At 38.4% G+C, this 14,697-nt stretch overlaps 1 protein-coding gene across 1 annotated transcript; it reads right to left on the bottom strand.

Annotated features, from left to right (window-relative positions):
* Positions 1-644: 644 nt before the first annotated feature.
* LOC145787518 (ADP-ribosylation factor-like protein 6) lies at positions 645-14,627 on the bottom strand. The gene is made up of 4 exons (XM_082599275.1): positions 14,377-14,627; positions 4,180-4,343; positions 3,317-3,446; positions 645-2,565 (listed from the first exon to the last, which is right to left on the bottom strand). The coding sequence occupies exons 1-4, from the start codon at positions 14,559-14,561 to the stop codon at positions 2,481-2,483; spliced, it is 564 nt and encodes a 187-aa protein (XP_082455401.1). The 5' UTR covers positions 14,562-14,627; the 3' UTR covers positions 645-2,480.
* Positions 14,628-14,697: the final 70 nt, after the last annotated feature.

Here is a 14,697-nt window from a genome sequence, read left to right as displayed (position 1 = left end):
AAGCATTAGAGATTACACGATGAGTTATGTTTTGTTTGTTTTATTATCTTTATCCTGCATTGCGGGAAAGCGGACTTGAGCACTATGCATCGGTGTACGCCTTCCGACGTACACCTGACCCACGCTGCAGCCGACTGCAATGTCTGTTTCCGGTTGTCTATTCTACTTATGACTTAAATTTGGTACTACCCATTACTCGAAATCGATCACTGGGTAGAAGCAATTATCGTAAAGTTTCTTGCCCAGAGAAACAACAGCAAGTGCTGGTGGCTGGAGTCGAACATACAGGCTCTCGACTGCGAGCCCAACGCGCTAACCACTCGGCCACTGCTGCCGACATGTGATAAAGCAAATTCAATAATTAATCAAGCTCAATGGAGGGTAACGACATTTGCTGAGCGGAAGATGGCGCAGGAGAGCAGATACACATTCCAGCAAGCAAATCCGCCTTTTTTACAGTGATTCAACGTCTCCAGATATGGAATCAATGTAAAAACAGACTGATTTGTTGGCTGTGACCTCAAAAGCCACTAAGCCGAAGTGGTCAGTTAAATTATGGATGAAACAAACACAAGGATACTCTTCAATACCTGACCTTCGCGGCTGTTGGGGGTACACCCCGCAAAAAGTTGAATATATTTCACAATTGGTTTATTTGAACAAGACACGAATGGCACCAAGTTACACAGTGATATTGCACAATACAGCCATGTTGATTGTGCGGTTGTTGGTGGTGCCAGCCAACAGAAGGCAACCAGCTATTATCAACTTGTATCATATTTCCATTCCATCTCGTTTCAAAGAGTTCTACCGAAATATCAGGTTGTTGGGGTGTGGGTGAGATTTTAGCAAAATCAGATTCCAAGCAGCAATGAGTTGAACGGGGAAACGTACGACTTTGCGACGCCCTTGACAATATTGAGAGCAAATAACCTCACAAAATTACAGCAATAACGACAGCAATATGTTGTTCCAATCAACAACCACGAAATACAGTCTGCTCAAATATGAGGGAATGCTGTACAAGGGCTACTTCGGTCAAGGAATCAAAGTAACAAAAAATAGAATCTTTTTACATTTATTGGGTAATCCTTTCTGTTAAAAGTTAGGTGTCACCACAAGTTACCAGTAACGTAAAGCCCATATGAAAGTGATGCTAACAATGACAAATCAGAACAAAGACTATCCACATAACGAAAATCACTATCGTGGCCCAGCAACGCGTGCATATGAATGGTAATCTGCGCTGAAGCCAATAGGGTGATCATCTTCACAATAGCACCGGGATAGTAATTTGTAAAAAAATATGAATATGACAAAGAGCGGTAAATTTATGTTTAAAAACAATATGGAATAAAAAAAGCTGTGCAACGCTTTAAATCTGAAAAATTGTTATTTTATGAGGACCTAGCTCGCGTACCATTGTGGGGCGCCCTTTTTCACTTCATTTCAACTTCACTGAAATCCGACAGCCGATGAAAATCCATTAAAATGAGGCAGAGCATGTAATACAGCATACGGTAGAATGTGCACAAACATAAAATGAAACAATCAAACAAAAGCCTACTATGTTCAGTGTTCACTACAAAATTCAAACCAAAAAACGTCACGTATGAACAAACATTCATATCCATAGTGTAGCACTTAGCACCATCTGGAAGGACGAACCACTTCCAAGCTTCTTTGTTACGTCTGCAGACGTTGAATGAAAGTAAAAAAACTGATTTGCTGACTCGTATGATAGTGAAAGATGCGAGAGGAAATATAATTAAAAGAATGAGCGAACACAGAAAAGCACCACACGCCTCTGCTATCTTTAACGGGAAGTGAGCAGCTGCAAAGACCGCAAGTCCACTGCTAAGACAGCTGCTAAGTCCACCTTGCAGGGCAAGCGAACTGACAACTCGGCATGTTAGTGAAATATATCATGGTTTACATCAGTAAAGGTAAAAGCACAAGTTGCTAATACGTTTGCAACACAAAAGCCATGCAAGCAGTAGTTGGTGTAATACCCTCTGCTTGGCTTTTCTGCTTGGAATTAAGCACATTCATGCAGTGTTAATAATTCTATATGTCACGCTTACGTAGATGTCGGGTGATACAAACTCTAGCAGGGCTCGAGCGCATGGTCTAAATTGCCTAATAAAAGTGCAGCTAAAAATGACTAGCAAGATAAAAGACATTTGGTATTTAACACCTCAATTGCTTGTGTAATGTCTAACGATATGTATATAAATAATAATGGGAATAAAACGAAATCATTGTATTTACAACACAAACCCTCAAATTGTTAACGCACGACAATTCTAATTCAACAAATGATTAGCTCAGTGACATCATGCAAGAACAACGCTACCCAACGAGTTAGAATGGAACTTCGTCAAATCTGAGCAATGGTAATTTTAGAGCCAAATATATGACAAGGACTTCTAATACGTGAAAAGCTGGAATTTGTTGTGAAGACAAGAACGTTGAAATCACTACTGCGGTCTTGCTGTTTGTAATTGTCCAGAGAGCCACTCAATTCCTTCGTTCAATCCCTCACCAGTCATGGCATTGCTTGCGCTGAAATAACAAACAACAAAATAAGAAACTTCAAGATCAAGCGGCGTTGGTTCGACTCTCGAGGTGTGCGGTTGAGCAACGCACGTTAAGGACTGCTCTCCATTCAGCGGCACCTAGTGGATAAAATAATTCCCCGGCAACAACACTTCAACAATCGGAAACTTCACTAGCTGTCAATCTCGGTGACCGGGTCTGCGTCAAAATCCTCTACAAGTATGCCAAACTACCAGGAATAACCTATCAAGGCTTTGTCAGTCCAAGGATAAAGATTCAAACCAACCAAACTTATTGGTTAGGATACGGAAAATAACATTATTGGAAAGCACCCTTAGCATAACTATGCACTTAGTCTGTAAGCAAAGCCTTTTCGAAAAATTATATGGATTTAAATCTCCGAGGGAAATCAATTTCAAACTAAGTAAAGAAATCGAACAAAAACATTCTCCACTGAATGAGAAATTATATGCTAATGAAATCCATTTTATGTGATTCGTGCTGTCCCACTGTCCCATGTTGTTATGCTGGTTAGTGCCATAACATTACTTGCAATTTATTCCACTTGAAACTTTTATGAAAATGCATTTCTTCTTATGAGAGGTAGTTGGACCAATGGTCATTATGGTTTGAAACAAAATCGAAATAATAGAAACTAAAAAATAAAACTATGCTTTTTTAGTGTCACGTTTATGATATTATTCAATAAACCGTACACTATGCGTGACCATCCGCAATCAGAGCAAGTTAGTCTCACCAAATGTGCCACGGTTTTTCCTTGATATTGTCTAATCCCAAAATCTGTGAGCATTTCACCGCTGACAAAGAATCTCGGAGGTCCATCTTGTTGGCAAAGAACAGAATCGGGATGCGCTTATCAACAATACCTTCGTTGAAGGGATAGCATAAGAGGAAATCATGAATTAACATAACAACAATTAAAAAAATTATCAAACATGCACCACTGGTTTGTTGGTGTTCAATTTTTAACCTCGGACTGACAAAACCTTTGAAATGTTTTTCCTGGCCGTTTCACATACATACTTGTTGTACAGACCCGGTTACCGAGACTGCTGACAAAAGTTTCCGATTGTCAAAGTGTTGTTGTTGCCTGTGAAATTATTCCATACCCTGGGTGCCGCTGAATGGAGCGCAGTCCTCAAGGCGTTGTTCAAGCGCACACCCCATAAGTCCATCTAGTGCTGCGTGATCTTGCGTTTCTTAGTGCACAAAGATGGCCCGGCGATTAACCAATAGAGCAATTGAGACGGGGCATCACTGCTTTATAGACACTGTAGCATTACCAGCAGCAGTTTCGAAAAAAAACAACATGTGATCAGCCATTGTGACCTTTACATGTGGCTTTCTAAACGAAACATTATGATGTTAAATCACAAGCAGCGCAAAATAACAAGCGGATTAGCTGAAGTAATTGCTTGCTCAAGCACTTCACCAAATTAGTTTTCTTCTGGGAAATGCACTCAGCGCAATGGATTTAAAAAAGAAACATAGCCAAATTAATAATGTATGCAGGTAATCATAAACACGACAAAAGGTTTCTTTCTAAGACATGGAAATATCAAGCACAAAGTCTGACAGTGAAGTAATGAGATCACTTACTGGAGTGTTTTATCAGCTGGTCCAATTCATCCTTAGCCACAGCCATTCTTAACTTGTCTGAACTATCAATAACGAACATAATTGCTTGCGTTTCTTTGTAGTAATGCTCCCACAAATTCCGGTAACGACCTTGCCCAGACATGTCAAAGACAGTGAACATCAAGCTGGGAGGAAATCAACAAAATCATTTAGAAAATATTATATCAAGCAACCAAGGTCAACTTCAAGTTTATTATTTAACAGAATTATATCAGGCCTCGAAATTCGTTTTTGTTGACGGCGGACAAACGTGTCCGGTCTGAGCAGCTATCTTGGCGGACAAAGTAAGTCTCACGGCGGACACACCAGTTTTAGCGCCGATCGTCATGCTTAAATCACTTTATCTTGATATTTTTTTTTTTTTTTTTATCTTGATAATTCTGCGCCATTCGAGAACTATAGCTACGGCTTAGAAGGCTTTTTAAAATTTCAGCAAAGTCACTCTGAAAGGCTTTCATCAGACCAACGACGTGCGCTTGAAGAGTCACAGCGCCGTGTAGCTGCTTAATATACCGCATAAGCATAACTGATTAACTTCCACCGAACGAGGTCATGTGGCTTCTTGCGTCACAATGCTCTGGGCACGAGTCGGAAAAACTTCTACACAAACGCTACTATGTTCTGCTGTGCAAAGTTTCACTAGGCTTTTTTCTTTAAGTTTATTTTTGCGTGTCATGTGAGTGAAAGTGAATTTTCCTGGGCCTTTTCTTTCTTACAGTAATACCAAAACTTAACAAATTTTGCTGCATCTTGCTGTAATAGCCTACTGAACTCGTTTAATCTAATTTTGTAACCAACCTTGCCTTATCAATATTACTCGAAGATCAAAGCCAGACATTGTGACGTAAAACTTGAACAAAGTTGCGCTTATTAGTGTGGAAGTACCCGTACTCCCATCGATTCTTAGCGAAAAATTCACCTTTGTTACGCTGATTCAATGTCATCAATCGTTGAAGCAACGTAAAAATCGAATGTTTTCCTGCCTGAATGGAAGCTACCCAGACAACAAAATTTATCATTTTTGCATTGATTCAACATCTGCGTCTACATTGAATTAATATAAGAATGATAGATTTTGTTGTCTGGGTGAGAGATACAGTATTCACATTTTCTAGATGCGCGCTAGAGTGCGGGGGAAATTATATTCTCGCAACAATTGTTAGTACTATGCAATGACGATTTGTATCGCTAGTTCTTGTGTTATTTCTCGGCGGACAAATATGACCGATCTAGATGGTACTTCCCGCGGACATCACATTCTGTGACGGCGGACATGATCGCCGTGTCCGCCGTGAATTTCGAGGCCTGTATATCATGTTGATATAAAAGCGGAATGGCCCGTTTTGGTGAGTCCGATTCGGTGAGTCCGATTCGGTGAGTCCGAACCCTATTCGGTGATTTTTTCAATTTTTTTTATTAAATTTTTTATATTATCGGGTACCGTAGCCTAATTACCATTGCCGTTTTAGGGTTAGGGGTTAGAGGTTAGGAACTCACCGAATCGGACTCACCGAATAGTAGCAGTACCCATATAAAAGTGTATACAGCCAATAGAGTGTAATATGACACTAAAAGGACTAGCATCCTAACAAAGTTACAATATAATGTCAATATTTTTAATTTTACACATGAACATTTTTTGTATGACAATTTCATCAATTCTACCAATTGAGATCAAATTCTCTGTGGTGAAGTTTTTCATGTTATAAAAAAGATTTTCGTTGTGAAAAAGATTTTCAACGCTCGTCGTTCGTATGAAGCAGAAAGTCTGTGCTGAGCCGAAAGGAAGGACTTGAAGCTAACTTTTCGTCAGATCGTCAAGGGTGCGGAGGGCGGAGGCCTGAACGTCTTCCGTTGGGAGGTGAATAGATGGGACACCTAAAGATGATGTGGTTGGCTGTTTGCTCCGTCATACCGTACTGATACGCAGTGGATGCCTTCAAGGAGTAGTGCAACAACATCCCGAGCACAGTAGTAATTGGCAATGGGCATGAACAGAGAATGGCGTCTATATCCTTTGTAATAGTTTATTGCGATCACACAAGCCAACTTGACACATTGGAACAAAAGAGAGTAAGACCGGTCTGATAAAATTAAGCCAACAACGAAGTGCAAAACTGCTTGAAATCAATCTTGAAACTGAAGCACATAATGAGAGTTTCTGCAGTTGGAGCAATGGAGCCTACTGCTCATCTTGAAAACTACTGAAACTACTTTTCTACATTCGACTGCACGTTGAAACTTCTACTAGTTTTCATACTCCAGAACTAAGATGCTCGACGATGCAGCTTAAGAACATGTTTGTCCATTACAAACATGGCCCCGACTTATTGATTGCACACAACAGACCAACAACGCAGACAGACGCAAAATCATGTGAATGCAACATAACCCAAGAGAACAAGTGCATGCTTTGTGACATTCCAGCCTCAAGATTTGTACGCAACGCAGAGGAAAACACTATGATCTTGTAAGACCACACGAATTCCAGAACCAAGTATGAAATGACAAAGGCAGAGCCTCCAGGAGCTACATTGAAAAACATTTGTTTTTAGTCTGTTTTTTTTTTTACTTGCGATTATTTCGAAAGGGAGCATCAATGGAGTACACATAGTATGGTCAAGTGGGGTAAAAAAATAGTGGGGTTATTGGGGTAAAAAAAACACTTACCATCTCACATCTAAAATGAGTAGATATTCACTCAACTTTTTTCTGAATTGTTCTGTCGACCTAACGTCCTGTAGACCAAATGTCTTGTCGACCAAATGTCTGTCGACCAAACGTCCTGTCGACCAAATGTCTGTCAACCAAATGACCGGGTACCACTTTTTAGTGTCTGTTTGAGTGGTCTCTGGTGATTACTTTGAGGGGTAAAAAAAAAAGAGTGGATTTGACAAAGAAAAGATATGTTAAATAGAGTAAATATGGCCAGTGAAGGGTACAAAAAAGGTTTGGAGGAGTTTATTAAAGGTTTTTGCTAAATTTTAATGTAGTATGAATGTTTTAATGATATATTGTGAGTACTATGTTGTGAGGCTACTAGATGCAACAAAAACTGGGGTCTCCAAATGTTTATGTAAATCTTTATTGAGGTGTTTTTTTTACCCCAATAAAATTCGTTGATTGGGGTAAAAAAAAGGGTCTGCTACTGTCACAATCAATGTGCGAGGTCTTACGACGGGCCGCTTGTGTCTCGATCGAGCGTGCTGTTTTGATTGTAAAATTCTTATGCTATAGGTTATCATCGGTCATTATCCTGAAGTAACCTCTGATTACGAAATCTGTATTATATAACGTGTATTCTAGGTCATTCGATTGCTACGTGCAGTTCTAGAGTCTTCTTTAAACTTGCTTGTTTATGCCGCTCAATGCAACGTGACCGAACGATGAGTTCGTGTGATGCAACATTACGTAACCTTCTCGAAGTTACTAGACCGAACAAACCTTTTATAAATAGTGCTGTAATTTGCGTAATGATTATTATGGGAGTTGTATTATGATGAGTTGATTATTATGATGAGTTGGTTATGAGAGATCATTGCTGTAATAGTAGCAGTTGGTAATAGAAGCAAAGATTATTGTTGATCAAAAGTTGAAGTATTGCATACGAGTAAAGCAAGTTGATGCTAATATAATTTCTGATTGAAATTAGAATCGTATGAGAAGCTGCGAGTGGATTACGTTAAACTTGATCAATAGTCGCAAGCATTGGAATCTATTGCCGTTTACTGTTACTTTGATTAATTGTTGGAAGTGGTGAACCATTCGTTGGAGTCCTTCAAGCGTTTTTATATATCATCTCACCAGTAGAACTATCCGTGAATTTAATTGACTGCTTTTCGGTTTGACCCATTAAACTACGTCATTGAACCTTTCCAAGTCTTTTTCCTGGTAAGAGATAGAAAGAAATCGTGACATTCTGGGGGCTCGTCCGGGATTAAACCGAGATATAACCGAAAAACCGAAGAATACCGAAAGATTTATTGAAAGAATAAAAAATTAACAACAAGCTGTCAAAATGGCAGATACCGTCAAACATGAGATGATTGAAGACTTAAGGAGCATGGCTGAACGAATGGGGCTGAGTGACAATGAAAAGTCTCAGTTTGTGATGGAAGAGTATCACAAGATAATGGCCCAAAAAGCTCAACGAGAAGCTGACGAAAGAGAAGATAGAAGAGCTGCTCGTGAAATAAGGAAAGCAGAACTTGAAGCTGAAGAAAAGCGAGCACAGCGTGAACTTGAAGCTGAAGAAAAGCGAGCACAGCGTGAACTTGAAGCTGAAGAGAAGCGAGCACAACTTGAAGCTGAAGAAAAACGAGCACAGCGTGAAGCTGAAGCAGAAGAGAAGCGGGCACAGCGCGAAGCAGAAGAGAATCGGGCGCAACGCGAAGCAGAAGAAAGAAGAGCGCAATATGAATTGGAAAAGATAAGACTTGATTTAGAAAGACAAAAACTGGACATTGGTGAGCGATCTAATTCTACTAATGATAATGCTCGAGATGTTATTGTGGCGCAAATTAGACGTCCAGATTTGCCATCATTTGTTGAAGAAAAAGATGAGTTGGATAGTTATTTGTTAAGATTTGAAAGATATGCTACAATAGCCAAATTAGAGAAGTCGACGTGGGCTACCCAGCTAAGCATGTTATTATCGGGACAAGCTCTTGATGTATATTCAAGACTTTCGCAAGAAGAAGCCATGAATTACGACAGATTGAAGTTAGCTCTGTTAAAGCGATACAATTTTACTGAGCATGGATACCGTCAAAGATTCCGTGAGGCAAAGCCTAAACGACACGAAAGCCCAGGTCAATTTATCGAACGTTTAAGAAACCTGTTGTTAAAATGGTTTGAACTTTCGGGGGCCGATCAATCATTGGACGGATTGGCAAACCTTATAGTTAAGGAACAATTCACAGATTCATGTTCAAAAGATCTGAGATGTTTATTTAATGGAGAGAAGTCCAAAGACTCTAGAAGACATAGCCAGTGTGGCGGAACAGTATATAGTTGCCCATGATGAGAAATTGTCGACCAAAGAGATGTTGTTATTCGATGATGACGAGGAGCAAACAAATAATTTTAAAGGAGGTGCGGTTCCAAGAGAAGTACGTTGTTTTAATTGTAATGGCTTAGGTCATAAATCTGTTAACTGCCGGAGGAAGACTAACAGAAATCATCAGGAATCGAGGAAGTGGTGCAATCATTGCAATAGGCAAGGACACGAAGCGAAGGAATGCAAGGACAAGTCGTTTTCCCTATCCAATCAGTCTGGAAAAGATAAAGACACGGAGGTTTATCGAGGTGGTTGTGCGATAATGATTCATGAACCAGCGCTTGAGGAGGAGAGACCGGATGAAGATGATCAGATGAAGAATAAAACGGGAAAGAAGACAAAAAAAGATGTTTGCGAAAAAATAATACTTGAAGATTACCTGCCAGTAGTGGATGGAAAAGTTGGAAACAAAAAGGTGAAAGTTTTACGTGATTCTGGTTCTACGGGTATAATGGTGAGGAGAGATTTGGTTAAAGACAGTCAGTTAACGGGAAAAACTGGAATTGTGATGTCGATAAATAACACTTCAATCCAAGGACCGTTAGCGAAGATATATATTGAAACTCCGTATTGTAGTGGGACTGTGAAAGCGTTATGTTTACAAAACTCTTTAGTTGATCTTATAATCGGAAATGTTATTGAGAGAAATTCTGAAGTTACTTGTTATTCTTGTGGCAAGAATGGTCACTTTGCTCGAGATTGTTCTGCAGATAATCAGCGACGATCTCAAGGTCATGGATACAACGAGCGCGAAGAACCGAGGGGAAGAGGCAGGCGACGACCATTTGGAGTATGCTATAGATGCGGTAGACGCGGACACTTCGCCAGGGAGTGCGTTGCTGACGGCGGACATTCGGAAAACAGACGTTGCCGTGACAACCACTGCTACCGATGTGGGGAGATTGGATACATAGCCAGGAGCTGCCCTTTTGATGAAAAGGCTTGCTACAACTGTCACAGAGAAGGTCATCTGGCCAAGGACTGTCCGGAGAGGAGGTGTTTCCGATGTAGGAAGATGGGTCATCTTGCTCGCCGGTGCACTGAAGATATTGAGGACGTTGGAAACTTTCACAGTAAACGTGATTATTGTTTAGAGAAAAGCTATCGTTGGTAGATCATGCAACGATGGACTTATGAGAACTGTTTTATTGAGTAATTAATTGTTTTGTGGTGTGTTTTGTATTGATTGTGTTGTTATATTGTTTGCAACAATATTCTAAGTGGGGGCGTATGTCACAATCAATGTGCGAGGTCTTACGACGGGCCGCTTGTGTCTCGATCGAGCGTGCTGTTTTGATTGTAAAATTCTTATGCTATAGGTTATCATCGGTCATTATCCTGAAGTAACCTCTGATTACGAAATCTGTATTATATAACGTGTATTCTAGGTCATTCGATTGCTACGTGCAGTTCTAGAGTCTTCTTTAAACTTGCTTGTTTATGCCGCTCAATGCAACGTGACCGAACGATGAGTTCGTGTGATGCAACATTACGTAACCTTCTCGAAGTTACTAGACCGAACAAACCTTTTATAAATAGTGCTGTAATTTGCGTAATGATTATTATGGGAGTTGTATTATGATGAGTTGATTATTATGATGAGTTGGTTATGAGAGATCATTGCTGTAATAGTAGCAGTTGGTAATAGAAGCAAAGATTATTGTTGATCAAAAGTTGAAGTATTGCATACGAGTAAAGCAAGTTGATGCTAATATAATTTCTGATTGAAATTAGAATCGTATGAGAAGCTGCGAGTGGATTACGTTAAACTTGATCAATAGTCGCAAGCATTGGAATCTATTGCCGTTTACTGTTACTTTGATTAATTGTTGGAAGTGGTGAACCATTCGTTGGAGTCCTTCAAGCGTTTTTATATATCATCTCACCAGTAGAACTATCCGTGAATTTAATTGACTGCTTTTCGGTTTGACCCATTAAACTACGTCATTGAACCTTTCCAAGTCTTTTTCCTGGTAAGAGATAGAAAGAAATCGTGACAGCTACTACTCGGTGAGTCCGATTCAGGGTTGAGAAAAACCCGGGTTTTTTTAAAAAAGCCCAACCCGCCCGGGTTTTTTTAAAAAAACCCGGGTTTTTTTGGGTTTTATTGGGTTTTTTTAAAAAAGACGCAAAAAAGGTAGATTCGTGCTTATTTCACCTCAAAACTACTTTTTACGAATGAAGTGCCTTTCACTCACAGTAGGCCTACATGCTTGCATAACTCAATAAAATAATGCACTAAGGCTGTTGTTGCTTGAATGTTGCATCATCCATTAATTTCAAGATCAAGTTGGATGTTGCATCATCCACTGATTTCTATACCGGTACCAAGTTGATTTTAATGTGGACGTGGTAGAAATCACATTATTGCATCATTTGCTTTAGATTTGAAGGCAAGGAGCATTTATGCCATCATGTTTAAATATTTTTTATCATTTACATATATATTATATAAATGTAATATAGTAATGGATGAGCGATTGCGTGGCCAATGGCCATTTAGGCAAATGCTCTGAAACAAGCCATGCGTTAGAATCCAGAATCTGCAATTGGTAAATAGCCTCCTAAATTGCATTTCACATCATATATACAGACTGCAGTAGAGTAGTAGCCTACTTTCACCAGTTTAACTATAAGGCCTTCTTGCATAAATGAGTTTTAGTGTAGTATACACAAAGTGGCATTACTTGATTTTTGTGTAGCCTACTGTACAATATCCACTGCGTTTTCAGTTTATTCTTGGAAATTCACTTCAAAATCACATCCTTAGTGTCCTAATTTAAAGTTTGTTTTAAGTGCCTTGTAGTGTTTTTGTTCATTTTTTTAATTTTCTAATAAAAACTGGACAAATATGATGCTCTGGGTTTTTTTATGGTTTTTTTTGGGTTTTTTTAAGTGGGTTTTTTTAAAAAAACCCACCCGGGTTTTTTTGGGTCGGGTAAAATACCGACAACCCTGGTCCGATTCGGTGAGTTTCTAACCTCTAACCCTAAAACGGCAATGATAATTAGGCTACAGTACCCAATAATATTAAAAAAATCACTGAATAGGGATCGGACTCGCCAAATCGGACTCACCGAATCGGACTCACCGAAACGGGACATTCCGTAAAAAAAACAGTGCATTGGCTTTGTATTGGTGTTATGTCAACTGCCAAGCAGTATATCACCAAAAAATACAAAAACAAACTTCTGGATGCATCAGTGCCAATATATGCATGTGTTATGCACAATCAATTGATGTTTGTTGGAATTGGGGGTCCGAGGTTAAGGTTAGTGTTGGGGGTTAATCGATCAATAGCGCAGATTGAGAGTACAGAGTGATCCATCAATCGATAGTGCACAACACAAACTGTTGTCTTTTAGTTGTATGTTTATTTACAAACAGTTGGTTGATTTTTAGGATTCACAATCCGCGAAATTTAATCGCCCACTTGCATGTTTAAACTAGAACTGCAGATAAAATTCAGGATGGCGTGCATAAATATACTAGACAGAATTTTTTGTCTTGCTGCTGTTTTTATTACAGAAATGAGACTTTGCGATTTTACAATGTGTAATTTAATAAAAAGTGCATATATACAAAAATTGTGGGCAAAATCGTTTACATCATCATCATGACCCATCCAGTCGGTTTCGACTATGGGTTCAGCATCTCTCACAGTCCTTGATATGTGAGTTACACAAAGCTTCTTTTCTCTGGTGGAAAATTATTTACACTACATATGAAATCAACAGCGAAACATATGAAATCCATATTATGATAATAAAGAAGCTGCTATACTAACAGGTGTATTTGTTATCCCATGAAATTTTTTTTACCCCAAAGCTGGGGTAAAAAGAAATTCAGGTATTTTGTGCATAATTTTCAAACCAGTTAATGGATTTAAAATATTTCATTGTGGGATGATAGACATAGCCTACATGCTATCTACATTGTGACCAACTTTAGTGGTCATACTTGATAAGCTAATAAATCTAGGACAATCCTTCTAAAAAAAAATTTTTTTTACCCCACTTGACTGTAATGGCAAGCCAAGGAAATGGATCTTGGCAATGAAGCTCAAAGACCCACTTGCCACTTGTTAACAAGCACTGTCGTGTGTGCAGTGACCATTTTCTGGCTAGGATTACCAATGTGATACCGTATTTAGACAGAGTCACATCCTCTCATGACCTCGTCATTAGGCAATGTAGGCTACAATAAGCAAAACACCTTAGCTCCGATGCAATAAGAAAGCAAATTGGCTGTGACCACAAACTACTTCAACTGACTGTGTAACTGACTTTTCATTGGTGTGTAATTGTATATAATTAAAAAAAAATTTTGGTCCAAACTACAATTACATAATTTGGTAAGTTGTGTTTATACATATCTGTATTTTTGTTGAATTGCTAGTTGGGGTTCAAAAGCAATTTCTACATTTCAAATCTATATAATATCAAATGGAATTGTACTTGTGTTTGATAAAATCAAATTATAAAAAAATCATTGATGAAGATGAATATACATATAGAAACAATATATTCATTTAATTTTTGTGATTGAAACATATTGTAATTGGGTACATTTCGTAGTAATTGGAATATGAAAATCTCTGAGCAATGTAATTGTAATATAAACTTTTATGTTGTATATAATTATAATGTAATTGACCTGAAAACTATGTAATTGATCCAACTCGGTTTGGTTGTATTAACCGAGGATGTACACCATAATGTCTAAGGTTATAACGTTTTTGTATGATAGTTCCAAGGTAAAAGTGTCAAACTAATAATATTACAAGGCAAATAGCGCTACTTGGTGGCCAATGTACATTTTGTTATAAACAGATCAGCATAATTATGAATAAAAAAAAAAAACATGTTTATAGTTGACAATTCTTTTAAAAATAATATGTTGGTCGTTGGATTGTTAGTACTAAATATCAATTGAAAAAAGCCTCATGTCCCTTTTCATGGTTGGCACAAAGATAAAATTCCTTGCCATTTACTTAATGTAAAGCTAACCAGTTTGTATTGCACAATGTGAGACATTGAAGACTCAAAATTCCAACAACACTAACTGCCAGAAAAAGGTATAAAAATAACAAAACTCACTTTGACACAGTAAACTTTTCGACTGTGAAGCCCACAGTTGGCACAATGTTTTGTTGTCGTGCTTCTGCTGGTTTCAGTTGATTAATTATTGTTGTTTTCCCGCTGTTATCCAGACCAACACATAAAATACATGCTTCTTTTTTCTTAGTTTTTAGCCACCCAAACAATTTATCCATAAAACCCATAGCAAGTATTCAATTTATAAAAATTAAATTACGTCAAAACAATATTATAACATAAGTCAAACTAACCTTTCTAAATGAATAATAAATACAAAAAATGAATGATTGATCAAAACAGCTCATCAGGCATTTCATCAAG

The sequence above is a fragment of the Aplidium turbinatum genome, chromosome 18, assembly GCF_918807975.1.
Source record: "Aplidium turbinatum chromosome 18, kaAplTurb1.1, whole genome shotgun sequence".
In the NCBI taxonomy this organism is placed as follows: Eukaryota; Metazoa; Chordata; class Ascidiacea; order Aplousobranchia; family Polyclinidae; genus Aplidium; species Aplidium turbinatum.
This window is presented reverse-complemented; position numbering and strand designations above follow the sequence as displayed.